Source organism: Rana temporaria, chromosome 8 (genome assembly GCF_905171775.1).
Source record: "Rana temporaria chromosome 8, aRanTem1.1, whole genome shotgun sequence".
Taxonomy (NCBI): domain Eukaryota; kingdom Metazoa; phylum Chordata; class Amphibia; order Anura; family Ranidae; genus Rana; species Rana temporaria.
Genome location: NC_053496.1, coordinates 90728036 through 90743092, shown reverse-complemented (window position 1 = coordinate 90743092; position 15057 = coordinate 90728036). Strand labels below are relative to the sequence as shown.

The window sequence follows — 15057 nt, the reverse complement described above, 5'->3', positions numbered from 1 at the left end:
GCGGAGTGAATGCCCTTAATTTTCTATGTCCCTGAGCCCCTGTGTATGACTTTTGAGCTGAAATCTATAGTCCTAAGCACAGTGGAGAGTGCTTTCAGTTAGAGAGGCTGTTTCTCGGCTGTATAAAGTCTTCTCCATAATTTACCTGAGCCATGTGGTAGAGTGGTCCTGGTGCAGAATTCTGTATATACACAAGAAACCGTTTCTCTTTTGCTTCAAGCAAAGGTTAATGTGTCTTGTCTGAGGATGTGGAGGGGAGTCGCATGTGGAACTTATGTATTCTGTATGCCTCAAATTTGAGGGGCCCTAGGTGCATACACAAAATGTTTTAAAAGCAGATAAATGTCCTTAGGGGTGTATTTTTTAAAATTTAGAACAGAATTGGCCACATTGGAAGCACAGAGAATATTGACATTCATATGCTATTGCTAAGTGTTCTTATTGCCCCTAGCAACCTGACAGATTTGTCTCCATTTCAATTCCAAGCCTGCTCTGAAAAAAACGACAGATTTGAAGGTGAAAATGGTCATCAAGAGTAATTTTGCTTAAAAGAATATTTCATGCATTAAGCCGTTCATGCGTAAATTATATAGCATACATACAACTATAAGTTACATGGTTTAGACCAATGTTTCTCAACTCCAGTACTTGGGTACCCCCAACAGTTCATGTTTTCAGGATTTTCCTCAGATGAAATGGCTGTGGTATTTGCTAAGGCAGTGAAACTCATCAAATCACCTGTGCAATAAATGGTAAGCCTGGAAACATGACCTTTTGGGGGGTATCTGAGGACTGTAGTTGCAAAACGTTGGTTTAGACCACACGTTTGTACACATCATGCATACAGTGTTTTTACTACTAACAACTGTTCATATGCCAACCAAAGTCTCTGCCCTCCTTGCCTCATCATGATGCCAGCCAGAGTACAAAAAAAAGCAGGTTAGGCCACATTTTCTTTACCATATCAGCAGCATATATACTGTTTTATGTAATCCTGTTTCACACATATCTTTGTGCCTATTGAAAGTCATTTAATGTTTTAACACCTCAACTTCATTATCAAAATGTCACATGTTCATATGTATAATGTATCTAAACTTTAACAGCAGGAATGTTTGTGTTTTTTTACCCATAGTTCAGCGGTCTATTTGGTCTGGTTTGTTTTTTATATTTTGCTTCTACTGGTGCACTTAACCAATACTCTTGTAAGTTTGCGAAAAACAAACTTTAAAAGCGTGTGGTGGCGTGTTGGCAATTCTTGTCAGATTTGCATATGATTCTGTGTAATATTCTCACCAAAGAAATATGAATTCCTGAGCTTGAGATTCTTTTTATTCCATTGAAAGTAGGTACAGCTGCTGCTCGTAAAGAAATCATCAGGAACAAAATTCGGGCGATAGGCAAGATGGCAAGAGTCTTCTCTGTGCTCAGGTAGGCCAACATGTTTAGTGATAGCTCTGAATAAATGATGGTGTATTTGTGAATATTTCAAGAGAAACTGTCAATAATATGGGAAAAATGGAAGTTGAACTATTTCTGTTATCGTTTGATTTTCAGGAAACTGTATGGGTATGTTAAAGGGGTTGTAAAGGTACAATTTTTTTTCCTAAATGGCTTCCTTTACCTTGGTGCCGTCCTCCTTCACTTACCTCATCCTTCGATTTTGCTTTTAAATGTCCTTATTTCTTCTGAGAAATGCTCACTTCCTGTTCTTCTGTCTATAACTCCACACAGTAATGCGAGGCTTTCTCCCTGGTGTGGAGTGTCGTGCTTGTCCCCCTCCCTCGGACTACAGGAGAGTCAGGACGCCCACTAACACAGCTCCCCTTTATCTGCAAAGTAGAGAGCGTCCTGACTCTCATGTAGTACAAGGGAGGGCGCGAGCACGACACTCCACACCAGGGAGAAAGCCTCACATTACTGTGTGGAGTTACAGACAGAAGAACAGGAAGTGAGGATTTCTCAGAAGAAATAAATACATTTAAAAGCAAAATTGAAGGATGAGGTAAGTGAAGGAGGACTGCACTAAGGTAAAGGAAGCTATTTAGGAAAAAAAATTGTACCTTTGCAACCCCTTTATTAGGAGCGGGGGAGTCCTATGATTACTCTGCATTTAAAAAAGTAAAGGCTGGGATAGAATGATTCAGCCTGACGCCCAACCTAAACTACCCAAAGTTGGCTACTGGTTATTTCTGACACTCAACCTTTGTTTGCAGTGAATTTGTTTCTGTACCAAGAGTGTTAAAGGGTATGTAAAGGAAATTTTTTTTTCTTTTTCTTTTAAATAACAAACATGTTATACTTACCTCCACTGTGCAGCTCGTTTTGCACAAAGTGGCCCCGAACCTGGTTTTCTGGGGTCCCTCGGAGGCTGTCTCGGCTCCCCCTCGCAAGAACTCATCAACTTCATGCGAGCGTGCTCGCATGGTGATGAGTTATTTCGGGGGCGCTCCTGTGATACAGCCGGCGGCCATAGCCACTCACTGTATCAGTCAGCCCCGCCCCCCGGTGCGCCGCGTCATTGGATGTGATTGACAGCAGCGCCAGCCAATAGCTGCGCTGCTTTCAATCAACCAATGAATGAGCCGAGAATCAAGCACGTTCACGGCGCGGGACTTTCGAGGGGTCAGGTAAGTAAACATACTCTGGTTACAGAGCTCATCCATTCAGAAAATATGATTTGCCTATTGCCTACTGAAACAGCTCATGCATTAAAAACAGTCACTTGTGTTTGCAGATGTCTCTGTAATATGGTGGGATCTCTCATTTAAAGAGATAAGATGTAGACCTGCTGTAAGTCGTAATATAACAATTTGAAAATGGACAGATGGAGATCTGGGTTGGATGGCAGACAGGTGGTCCGTTTACATCCGACCGCCCCTAGAGAAGCGAGGACTGTGTCTGCTCTGCGTTAGCGGAGCAGACACGGACCAGCTCGGGAATCAGCAGACAGATTCCGTGCTGATTAGGCCGACTCCAACAGAGCCAGCCCCTTGTGGAAGAAGCCTAATACACCTTTTCTCAGAAAAATAAGACCCCCAGCACCCTAAACTAAAGTAGAGCCCCACCCTACTACATAAATCGATTGTAAAGTCTTGTTTTTTTTTTGTTTTGTTTTTTTTTCTATAAAAATAAAACCTGCTATACTTGCCTGCTCTGATGCAGTGGATTTGCACAGAGCAGCCCAGATCCTCTTCGTCTCAGGTCCCTCTTTGTTGCTCCTGGCCCCTCCCTCCAGTTGCATGCCCCCACAGCAAGCAGCTTACTATGTGGGCACCCGAGCCGAGTAACAGCTCCCTGTGTCCATTCAGACAAGGAGCCGTGGCTGAGCCCTGCCCCCCCTATCTCCTGGTTGGCTATTCTACTTTGATTCCCAGCAGGGGGAGCCAATGCCACCGCTGCTTTCTCAGCTAATCAGGAGTGGGAGTCTCGGACGGCCAAGGCCTTTGTAGACCTTAATGGATAGAGATGGGGCTATTTTGACTTTACAACCCCTTTAACAGTCCATGATCAAAGGCAACCTCCTGCAGTTTTTTTTACATCCTTGGTGTACAAAGCTCTGACCTGCCTGCACATTATTTTCACATTGACGTCTTTGGGGGAGTACGCCTAATGTCTCTACAGTAGGAGTATGGTTCCATATATGTCTACAGAAAATTGCTGCACTGGGACACCAGCACCCAAGGAGATTTTTGCACCTAGAATGTAAATCTTGCTGTCAATGAGAGGGGAGTGTGCACCAGGCTAAGAGGATTCTAAATTGGTTAGTTTTTGTTGAAGGGTGGTTATGTACTTGAACTTTTAAAAGACAAAGGCAAGTTGTCCACATCCCCTCTGTAAGCCACCTACCCAGATACATACCAGAAAGCCTGGCTTGTTAACTAGTTTAGCGGCACTTTGAATAAGGATTAGGATTTGAATATGCTAATACATTGGTTTTCTGTTAGGCCGGCCATTGACGGAGTGATTTTCTGTCCTGCAACCACAGGTTGCAGGACAGAAAATCGCTTGATTCCCTCAGTGAGCGTTAATTGGGGAATTCCTCCCGCAGAGCCATTGCGTTCTCCCGGCAGTGGGGTGGGAGAAGCCATCCCCACCGGGAGAATACAGGGATTATTGCTAGCGACTATTAAAGCCGCTAGCAATAATTGCATGTAAAATCAGACAGGCTGGTTGTACCCAAATTGATCGATAAACTTGGTACATTCAGCCTACCCATACATGGTTTGAATCTCTGCAGATTCCTGCTGTTTTTATCCACTTAACTAAAACTTATTGGCAATACAGATGGACCTTCACAGTTTGTACCGGCAACTTATACTTGGGGAGCAGTAATCATAATGTGGGGTGCCTGCTGAGGTATCCGCACAGTGTCCTTCAATACGCATTTCCATGAGACCAACACTAAAAACGATTTAGCAAATACAATACATACTGATTAGTTCATTGAAGCAAACTGCTGACCAAGTAAAACTGTATGTACAAGTGTATGTGTCAAATAATTTTTATATAGTTTAAAGTAGGTTGAGATATGCCAGTGTTTTTTAATTTGCTTTTTAATTCACATCTTTGTTGTTGCTATTATACAAAGATGATTTCCCAACTCCCCACCCCATGTGACAGAAGACTTTGCTGTAGATTGTCATACAAATCACTTGTAGAACAAATTCAGCTGCATGATTCTGAAGACCAATTAGAATGTTCTCATTGTATCAAAAATGTGTGACCTATTTTTTTATTTATTTTTTATCCTGAAAGTATATTATGGCTTCATTTACTAGTTAGTATTATGTTTTATGGGAACAGCTAACCCCAACCTGATATATTTCTCCTTGGTTACTTACCTTGGATTGTGTTGGGAATGAAGCTTGTGCAGACATCCGTCGTGGGAATACACTAGCCAGCATTCTGCTGCTGTAATATCCACACTATAAGTTCTGACTGGATCACTTACCAACCATGCAGCTGATGGGTGGGTACAATGCTCAGGAATGCTTTTACCCATTGACTGAAGCATATCCTGACACCTTGCTCTGCATGCCTGCTTTCTTTTGGATCCTCTCCTTATTTTAATTTGTTTTATTCTAATGCATTTAGATTTGAGGTAAGAACTGTGCTCTTTTTTATTTACTGTTATGTGCCTCTCTATCCAGATCACTTGGCATGAAACGTATACAGTTCTTTTTCAACCGAATTGGATTAAGTATTTATACTGTCTTAAACATCAGTGCTAAGTTCTAGAGCAGTGATGCACTATATTGATGGGCCCCATAAGCTAAGCTGCCTACAGAGGGATGCATACTTTATCCTACAGAGGGATGCATACGAGGCTTAAAGTGGATGTAAAGGACACACAATTGTCAGTTGTCAGAAAGGGGCTAAAAGGAAGGGAGCGTGTGCGCAAGCGGCACAGTGGGGGATCTGATGTGCATGGCTGGTGGACACGAAGTAGGAATAATGATGTGTTTCCTCCCCTAGTAAGTCACATCCCCTCTGTTAGAACACACATTTAACCCCTTGATCGCCCCTTTAGTGTTAACCCCCCCTGCCAGTGGCATTTACACGATAATCGGTGCAATTTTATAGCACTGATCGCTGTAAAAATGTCAATGGTCCCAAAAATGTGTCAAGTGTCCGATCTGTCTGCCGCAATACCGCTAAAAATCGCAGATTGCCACTATTGCTCGTAATAAAAGAAAAAAAATTATAAAAATGCCATAAATCTTTCCCATAGTTTGTAGACGCTATAACTTTTGCGCAAACCAATCAATATATATATATATTTTACTTTTTGCTAAAATACCCCTATTTAAAAAAAAAAAATATATATATATATATATATAATTTTTTTTTTAAATGGGGGGTATTTTAGCAAAAAGTAAAATATATATTATATATATATTATATATATATATATATATATATATATATATATATATATATATATATATATATATATATATATATATATATATATACACATACATACACACACACACGGTATATATATATATATATATATATATATATATATATATATATATATATATATATATATATATATATTTTCCAAACCTCATAGGTGATCAAATGCCACCAAAAGCAAGCTCCATTTGTGAAGAAAAGACACAAATTTAGTTTGGGTACAGCATTGCATGACCGCACAATTGTCAGTTAAAGCGACGCAGTGCCAAATTGTAAAAAGTAATTATAAAATAGGGGGGTAGAGGTGGCGCTTGCTAAATAAAATAAACCACTAATAAATGCAATCATATAAAAATAAAATACCAATAGGTCCTGTGCAAAAAAGGCAATAGGTGAATAAGTATCCAATTGAGCCCAAATTTTCTTGTGCAAGAAATTATAAATGATCTGTGCCCAATTAATCCTGTGTAAGATGAACATATATGAAGATATGCAAATCCAAAATAGTGCAAATACGCAAAAATTGCAAAATGCAAAGGTAAAAATTAAATAATAAAAATTTATAAAAATAAATTAAAATGTTACAAAAAACGAACATGAAGCAGAAGTTCTAAATTTTCACTAAAAAAAAAACGTGCAAAAGAATCACCATGCAAGAAAATGTCTGAGCATGGTGCAGTATAATTGATAAAAAGTAATTTATTAATTCAATGGATTCACTTACAATAAAACAGCATATAAATGGAGGACTTATGGAAGTGAAGTCACCACAGCTCTGTATCGCTGACGCGTTGCGTCACTGTCCACGTGACTTTATCAAAGGACGTCATTTATCATATCTTGCACCTTATTGCATTTGCACAAGAATATGTGGGCTCATTTGGATACTTATTCACTTATTGCCCTTTTTTTCACAGGATCTATTGGTATTTTATTTTTATATTATTGCATTTATTAGTGGTTTATTTTATTTAGCAAGCACCACCTCTACCCCCCTATTTTATATTGCTCTTAGTGTGTGAACACCCCAGTGGTTGCTGCTGCTTTTTTATTGACTAAATTAGTTTTTACACTTGTGGTTGCACATTAGTATCCCTTATATAAATTGTAAAAAGTGCTCTGGTCAGGGAGGGGGTAAAATCTTCCGGAGCTGAAGTGGTTAATGCTCAGCAATATACACACTAGATGTAATAATGGTCATTGCATTTAAATCACTGAGGGCATACAGAAAGCATCTTTAAAAATATAGGTTACATTTGTTAATTATATACACCCTTTAAGAAGTTGGCTAGGATGTCGTCACTCCTGCGAATGCATGCAGGAGCCGTTGGTCGCTGAACTTGCTAGTGAAGAAATGGCTCGGAGGGACGTTTCTTCACAGCGCATGCACCGATGACATCATAGGCGGACTACAAGGTAAATATCCCTGAAACGGTGCATGTTTAGGAGATATTTACAGTACCTAGATTATAGGTTTACCTATAGGTACAAGTTGCACAGAGGGGTTTGCAACCACTTTAACTTCTAAGCTGCAGGGCCAGGTCTGATTGATGAGGTGTTTTGTAAGGTACTTCAGCAAAACAGTGTAAATATTTTTTTTACCTCCTGCTACTTTGGTTGACCCTTTATTTCTTTAGAAACTATTTCCGCATGGGGTGACAATGCCATATGAAAGTGGCAGGGTGTTTTCTAAGTTTGCACTCTGCTTTTCAGATTGTGTCTATATATTCCAAAGTTTTGCCAGTTTCTACTGACATTTGCACAATATTTCAAAACCCTAATTTTTGTTTCCTTGTTGTGTTTCCTAGGGAGGAAAGTGAAAGTGTGTTGACGCTGAAGGGTTTAACCCCCACTGGAATGCTGCCGAGCGGAGTACTGGCTGGCGGACGGCAGACTTTACAAAGTGGTAATGATAAAAAAAACTTTCTGTACCTCAGGTGGTTTGGGGCACACCTCATTCCCTTTCCAGTTGTACAACCAATGCATGCTGGGAATTTCTAATGCTTTTTAGCTCATGTCTCAGTGGCTAACGATGGTACATTGCTCAAGCTTTCCCTGTGCAATAGAAGCTAGCAGTTCATACCACAGGTACAAATCACAACAGCTTACATCAGTGATGGCGAACCTTGGCACCCCAGATGTTTTGGAACTACATTTCCCATGATGCTCAACTACACTGCAGAGTGCTCGAGCATCATGGGAAATGTAGTTCCAAAACATCTGGGGTGCCAAGGTTCGCCATCACTGGCTTACATCATCCCCACCTCCTTCCAAGCAAAACCTACATTTCCTGTGTTCCCCTCTTGCCTTTTACAGGTCTTTCTTTCCTTCAGGTGACAGGAAAAGGAAAGTGTGTTATTACAGAGATAATGTACTGTAGATGCAGTGCTTTATAAAAATTAAAAATGTTTTGCCACGTTAAAAAAAGCAGGCATGTTTACTGTCAACTGGAGCTAAAAATACGATACATCACAAAGGCTACTATGCAGTGTTTGGTTTTGTACCCTGGTGTTCTAAAATGTGTTCTGTTTTTTTTCCCCCCTAATGTAAAACTAACATCTTACAAATTTCCCCAATCTGCTTGGTTTTCTCTCTCAAGGTGTATCTAATTCTTCCTGTTAGTCTGGTCTGTCTAGTCCCCTCTTTGTATTAGTTTATAGTTGTAGTAGTATATGTAGAAATTGTCTTGTGTCTCAACCTGTTGGTGGACGTCTTGTATTTGAAGGATGGGGTTTCTGTTGCACATAAGATGCATTTTTATTTGCACAAGGTTTATTGTATTATCAGTATGGACGATCAGCAAAAAAAACATATACTATATAAATAACAGTCTGAAAGGTATGAAGTGTGCCAATATTGTGCATGAAAAGATAAAGACCTAAAATTAAATATCAGCGATCTTTTGTATTGAATACAATTAAAGGTCAAGCATGGTATCCTCATCTTGAAATAAGCTACAGGATTGCCTAATTATCTGAAAAATGAAGATTGAAAAACATTTCTGATTTGACCGTCAGATACTTGACTGGCTGTTGGTAACATCTTAAAGGATTCTCAAATGTTTCTTGAAAAGACTGACGTAATATTGAACTGCACTGTACTGTATTTGTTCAGAATAATGTATTTTGAGTCCTATGATCCTTAGCGCGAGGTGTTTAGACCTACCGTATTTATTTACATTTTTAGAAAGTAAAGGGGTGTCTTTTTTTGAGTTGGTATACCACGATTTCATGTACCCAGCAACCAAAAGAAGTCTGTTATTTTCTAGAAATAATGCAATTTCATGTAGGTGCTACAATATTTAAATCTTACAATCCGATAGTAAAAAAACATAAAGCAGGATTGGACACATTTTCCCAATTCTGGTTTTATTCCAGTAATTGTATAACAGGTAAATGCTAGTTTTAAAGAATGGGTGACAGTTGCATTTGCAGCCAGTAGTTGAGAAAATTCCAAGCTGGACCAAAGCCATTAAATGTGATTCAACATCAGGATTTATGTTCACATAGCACGAATATTCTGGAAAGGTAGTGGTCTAGACTTCCTTTATATAAGATACAGGAATACACTTACCCAAGAAATGGACTTGTAGTAACTTATCACTCTTGCACGTGGCCTTGAGTTAGGTGTACAGCTGTACATATTAAAATAACTACCTGTTGTAGGCACACCCAGAAACCACAGCTGCAGTGTATTATTGCCCATTGAGATGTATTACAGAAAACGTTGTGTGAGGCTTTATGTGTGGGCTTTGAGTGTCAGCAGTTGCGTGCCTACGCTGCGCTTGGCGGTTTTCTTTTAGACCCCTTTCAAACTGAAGCGTTTTTTACAGCGTTTTAGCGTTAAAAATAGCACTATTAAAACGCTCATAAAACGCTCTCCATGCATCTCAATGGACCCCTTCACACTGAGTCCTGCAAGCAGCTTTTGGGCGCTGAAAAGAACACTCCAAAAACTTCCCTCTCCATTGAAATGAATTGAAAGCGCTGTAAAACGCCTTACCCTTTCACACTGAGGCACTGCAAAAACGCCCTAAATGTTAGGGTCTTAGTGGTGCTTTACCAGCACATTGGGATTGCAGATGAGGCTTTGCTTGAATAACGCTCGAAAAACGCCCCAGTGTGAAAGGGGCCTTACACATCTCAAAAAGACTCAAATAGTTGTGGCTCCTAGGCACCATAACAAGAATCATATTTTGCTATGTACACAGCCATACATTTAATGTACTGTCATGTGCAAGAGCCCTAGATAGCAGGGTAATGGGATAGAGATTGTCGCATTGTTTGATCATAAACAACCTAAGGCACATTTAAAGGGAAACTCAAATAAAAAACAATAATATAGAATGTACAATTGTGACACAAGTAATTTGTTAATAAAGTGGGTGTAAACCCTTGCATATACCCAGTGAAGTGATCAGCCTCAGATGATACACAAAGTTCAGATAATGTTAGGAGATTTGTTCTTCCTGTTCAACACTACAATAAAGCCTGGGCAAACAGCTATAGCAGCCAATTGGAGGAAAGGCACACACCCCCTCTCCTCATAGGTAGAGACTTTCAGAGCTGATCGTTGAATAGTTCAGGGCTCTGCTAATCTATAGCATCCTCCCCAACACAAAACTCAGGCTACTTTTATCATATGTGACAGAGAACTTGTCAGGAGTTATCAGGCTGATAACAGAAGTGCTGTAGGCAACTAGGGGACATACTGCTTTGAAGAGGGATAACAAAATGCTGCCGATAGATGTGCCCAGCTCAAATTTCATGAATCGGTTTTACATCCAATTTAACCACTTCAGTCCTGGAGGGATTTGCCCCCTTAATGACCAGGCCATATTTCTATATAAACAAAAAAGACTGACCGTTTTGAGGAAAAAAATATATATTTTTTATTTTCTGCTTTAAAGCACACCCAATAAAAACCTTTATAAAATCAAAATTCTTTATCAATTTAGGCCAATTTGTTTTCTGCTACATATATTTATAAAAACAAAATAGGGGATAGATTTATGGCATTTTTATTTTATAATTTTTTTTACTAGTAATGGCAGTGATTTTTAGTGGGACTGTGACATTGTGGCTGACAGACCGGACACCTAACTGACATTTTTCACACTTTTTTTCGTTTTTGGGAACCAGTGACATTACAGTGCTCAGTTCTAAAAATATGCACCGACGTACTAATGGGACTGGCAGGGAAGGGGTTATCGGGGTCAATCAGGGGGTTAACTGTGTGCTGGGGGGGGGACAACAACACATAGATCCATCTTCCTGCATAGCAGAAAGACAGGATCTCTGTGTGATACCCTAGCAGAACGGAGATCTGCCCTGTTTTACTATGTAAGATCCCAGTTCTGTCACTGTGGCGGACATAGTCTGTCGGACCCGCTGATTGGCTCCCCCACTGGCCAATCGGCGAGTGAGCCCACAGATTTCACAGCTGAGCCAACCTGCCGCAGTATAACCGCGGCGGCTGTTTGGCAAGCGGTTAAAATTGCCTTTTATTTTCAATCTGAAGTGCTGTGTATTTCTGTAAAATGCCATATGGCTATCTGGAGGCATTCTGTACACAGATGGTGTACAGAACGCCTCCTAGAAATGTTTTTTTCCTGCTTGTGGGATTGGCTTGCCGAATTTCCCAGGCCATACTAAGACAAAAGTCAGATTTTGGGCAACAAAAATGTCAGTTTATGTGAGATACTCCCTAAGGGAAATCACGTCTAAGGGGATAGAGACCTTGCAATTTTTCTCATTCGAGCCCTTGAAGTGCAGCAGCTGATTAATAATTATGAAACCACTCCCAAATTTCTTCACAATAACAAAAGGTAGGAATCTGCAACAAAGTGTGTTCAAATCTTGGCAATGTACATCGATCACCTAGAAAGATTTTTTTTTTTTTTTTCTCTCAATAAAAGTGAGAGTTGCTCTTCAACATATCTGCCTTGTAGTGTGGTACAGTTTTCTAAAAATCATGTTTCTCCCATGGTCCTTAGGGATCTACAGTACAGATGTAAAACCTGCTACAAGTAAATAATGCAGATGTGCGAATGGACCCCTAAGCTGCTATGAATCTCCATTTCCAGGGAAAGACCTTATGTTTTGCAAATTTGTGAAAAGGGGGATTTGTAATCTAGATAAAACCGTATTGTTGCTGCTAAATCTGCAAGAGATTTAGGAACCCCTGACAATTTCCATGATTGTAATTTATAAATGTTTGGGTGCTTGGATCACCAATTTCATTTTGAACTATCAAATAACTGAAGGACACAGTAATATTTCCATAGTGAAATGAGGTTTATTGGATTAACAGAAAATGCGCACTATGCATCAAAACAAAATTAGACAGGTTCATAAATTTGGACACCCTTGTCATTTTGTTGTTTTGAATACCTGTAACTACTTGGCACTGATTAATTGGAACACACAATTGGTTTGGTGAGCTCATTAATCTTTCAAATTCAGATGGGTGCATCCAATCATGAGAAAGGGTATTTAAGGTGGCCAATTGCAAGTTGTTCTCTTTGACTCTCATCTATAGAGTGGCAACATGGGGGCCTCAAAACAACTCTCAAATTACCTGAAAACAAAGATTGTTCTACATTATGGTTTAGGGGAAGGCTACAAAAAGTTATTGCAGAGATATAAGCTGTCAGTGTCCACTGTGAGGAAATGGAAAACCACAGGCACAGTTCTGTGGCAGGCCACATAAAATATTGGAGTGGCAAAGATGAAGGATGGTGAGCATGGTCAAAAACAGCCCACAGACCCCCTCCAAAGACCTACAACGTCAACTTGCTGCTGATGGTGTCACTGTGCATCCTTCAACAATTCAGCACACTTTGCACAGGGAGAAGCTGTATGGGAGAGTGATGGGAAAGAAGCCTTTTCTGCGCACACGCCACAAATGGAGTCGCTTGAGGTATACAAACGCACATTTGGACAAGCCAGCTTCATTTTGGAATAAGGTGCTGTGGACTGATGAAACAAAGATTGAGTTATTTGGTCATAACAAGGGGGGCTATGCATGGCGGAAAAAGAACACAGCATTCCAAGAAAAACACTTGCTACCCACTGTAAATTTGGTGGAGATTCCATCATGCTGTGGGGCTGTGTGGCCAGTGTCGGGACTGGGAATCTGGTTAAAGTTGAGGGTCGCATGGATTCCACTCAATATCGGCAGATTCTTGGGAATAATGTTGGGGTATCAGTCACAAAGTTGAAGTTGCGCCGTGGCTGGATATTTCAACAAGACAACACCCAAAACACTGCTCAAAATCTACTCTGCATTTATGCACAGGAACAAGTACAATGTTCTGGAATGGCCATCCCAGTCCGCAGACCTGAATATCATTGAACGTCTGTGGGATGATTTGAAGCGGGCTGTCCATTCTCGGCAACCATCAAACCTAACTGAACTGGAGATGTTTTGTTAGGAGGAATGGTCCAAAATACATTCATCTAGAATCCAGACACTCGTTACAGGCTATAGGAGGCATCTAGTGGCTGTAATTTCTGCTAAAGAAGGCTATACTAAATATTGATGTGGTTTTTCTGTTGGGGTGTCCAAATTTCTGCACCTGTCTAATGTTGTTTTTATGCATATTGCGCATTTTCTGTTAATCATAAACCTCATTTCACTACTGAAATATTACAGTGTCCTTCAGTTATTTGCTAGATCAAAATGAAATTGCTGATCCAAACACCCAAATATTTATAAATGACAATCATGGAAATTGTCAGGGGTTCCTTAACTTTTTGTATTTACAGTGGAGTTAATCTTTTGATGTCTTTCTCTGTAGTAGTATCAGTTGTTGCCTACCCTAGTTTTAGCAATCATACAAGGCATACTGCAAAAAGAAATCTCCTGAATACATATCCAACTAGATAACATTTCCAATGCTTTTTACTCAATTACAGTCAGTCAACTTTAGTTTAATAAATCTAGGCTTAAGCCGGCCATAGATGGAGTGATTTTCTCTTCTGCAACCACGGGTTGTAAGAAAGAAAATCTCATGATTCCCCCCATCAACACGGTCAGTGTTGATGTGGGAATCCCTCCCGCTGAGCTATTGTGTTCTCCCGGTGGGGGGGAGCCGTACCTGCTAGGAGATCACACGGCTATAGCCGCTGGCAATAATCACATGAAAAAAATCCAACAGGCTGGTAGTACCCAAGTTGATTGATCAATAAACTTGGGTACAATCAGCCTGCCCATACATGGTTTGGATCTGGGCAGGTCCCTGCTGAATCGGCCAAGATTCGAACCATGAAATAATATAAAAAGCAGGTGGTGGCGCCAACCTAAAGTGTAGATTAATGTCAAATAATAATAAATGTTGTATGGGTGATACAATGAGACCAAAAAAGGTCAAAAATTGCTGCGTGGTGATCCAAATAACAAACAAAAATTTTCAAAATACAAATAATAATAAAAACAAAAAGTGTACCAGTGCTAAAATCTCATTCCATCTCTGCTTCATGCAAAAAGATTGAGTGAATCAATGAATATAGATATATATATGGTGCAGTGTGCTTTCAACAAACAGTATTCATACTGTGAGTAAAAAAGTCTTTACGCAAAAAGTTCCATGCATTAAATAAATAAATAAATAAATGAAGGTGCTGTGTGCTTCTTCCACGTGAAATCAACGTAGATATAAATCTTCTGTGCAAAAATCGTGCTCACTCCCTGTGGTCCCGCACTCACCAGATACTTGAACCCCTGCAGGGGTAACAGGCGTTCACAGTATAATATACTGACAAATCCCTGGATCTTCCCAGAATCTAAAAAACTCCACCGCTCAGAAGAGGAGACAAATAGATTGCCCAATAGCGTGATACCGTTTTTAAAAGTGATGAACAATTCGAGATTTTCCTAGCTTGTGACGGAAAATATTAATTATATGAAGACAGGAGGCGAGTATCTTATGCATTATCTTTCTTTAATAATGCCCATAGCAGAAATACAGTAAACATTTATTGTAACTTAAAAAATTCAAAGAACTACCCTTCCCAGCAGTCCCTGGGCCAGTGTAGCCCCTCCCAGACCGTAGCCTATATAAGGGACTGTCTGAGGTAACCTATTCCTCTTTCTTCATGCGAATTAGTGTAAACAGGAACCGAAAGTCCA

At 39.9% G+C, this 15057-nt stretch overlaps 1 protein-coding gene across 7 annotated transcripts in view; it reads left to right on the top strand.

The window, feature by feature from the left end:
• The window catches only part of PPP3CB (protein phosphatase 3 catalytic subunit beta), a 96530-nt gene that overhangs the window by 58530 nt on the left and 22943 nt on the right, over nucleotides 1-15057 (top strand). For 5 of the 7 annotated variants that reach the window (XM_040362253.1, XM_040362249.1, XM_040362248.1 and 2 more), the window contains 2 exons: nucleotides 1347-1431; nucleotides 7734-7831. In XM_040362253.1, the coding sequence (XP_040218187.1) occupies nucleotides 1347-1431; nucleotides 7734-7831 (183 nt within the window). The remainder of the gene's footprint in view (nucleotides 1-1346; nucleotides 1432-7733; nucleotides 7832-15057) is intronic. The other 2 variants (XM_040362250.1, XM_040362255.1) reach the window with 1 other exon arrangement.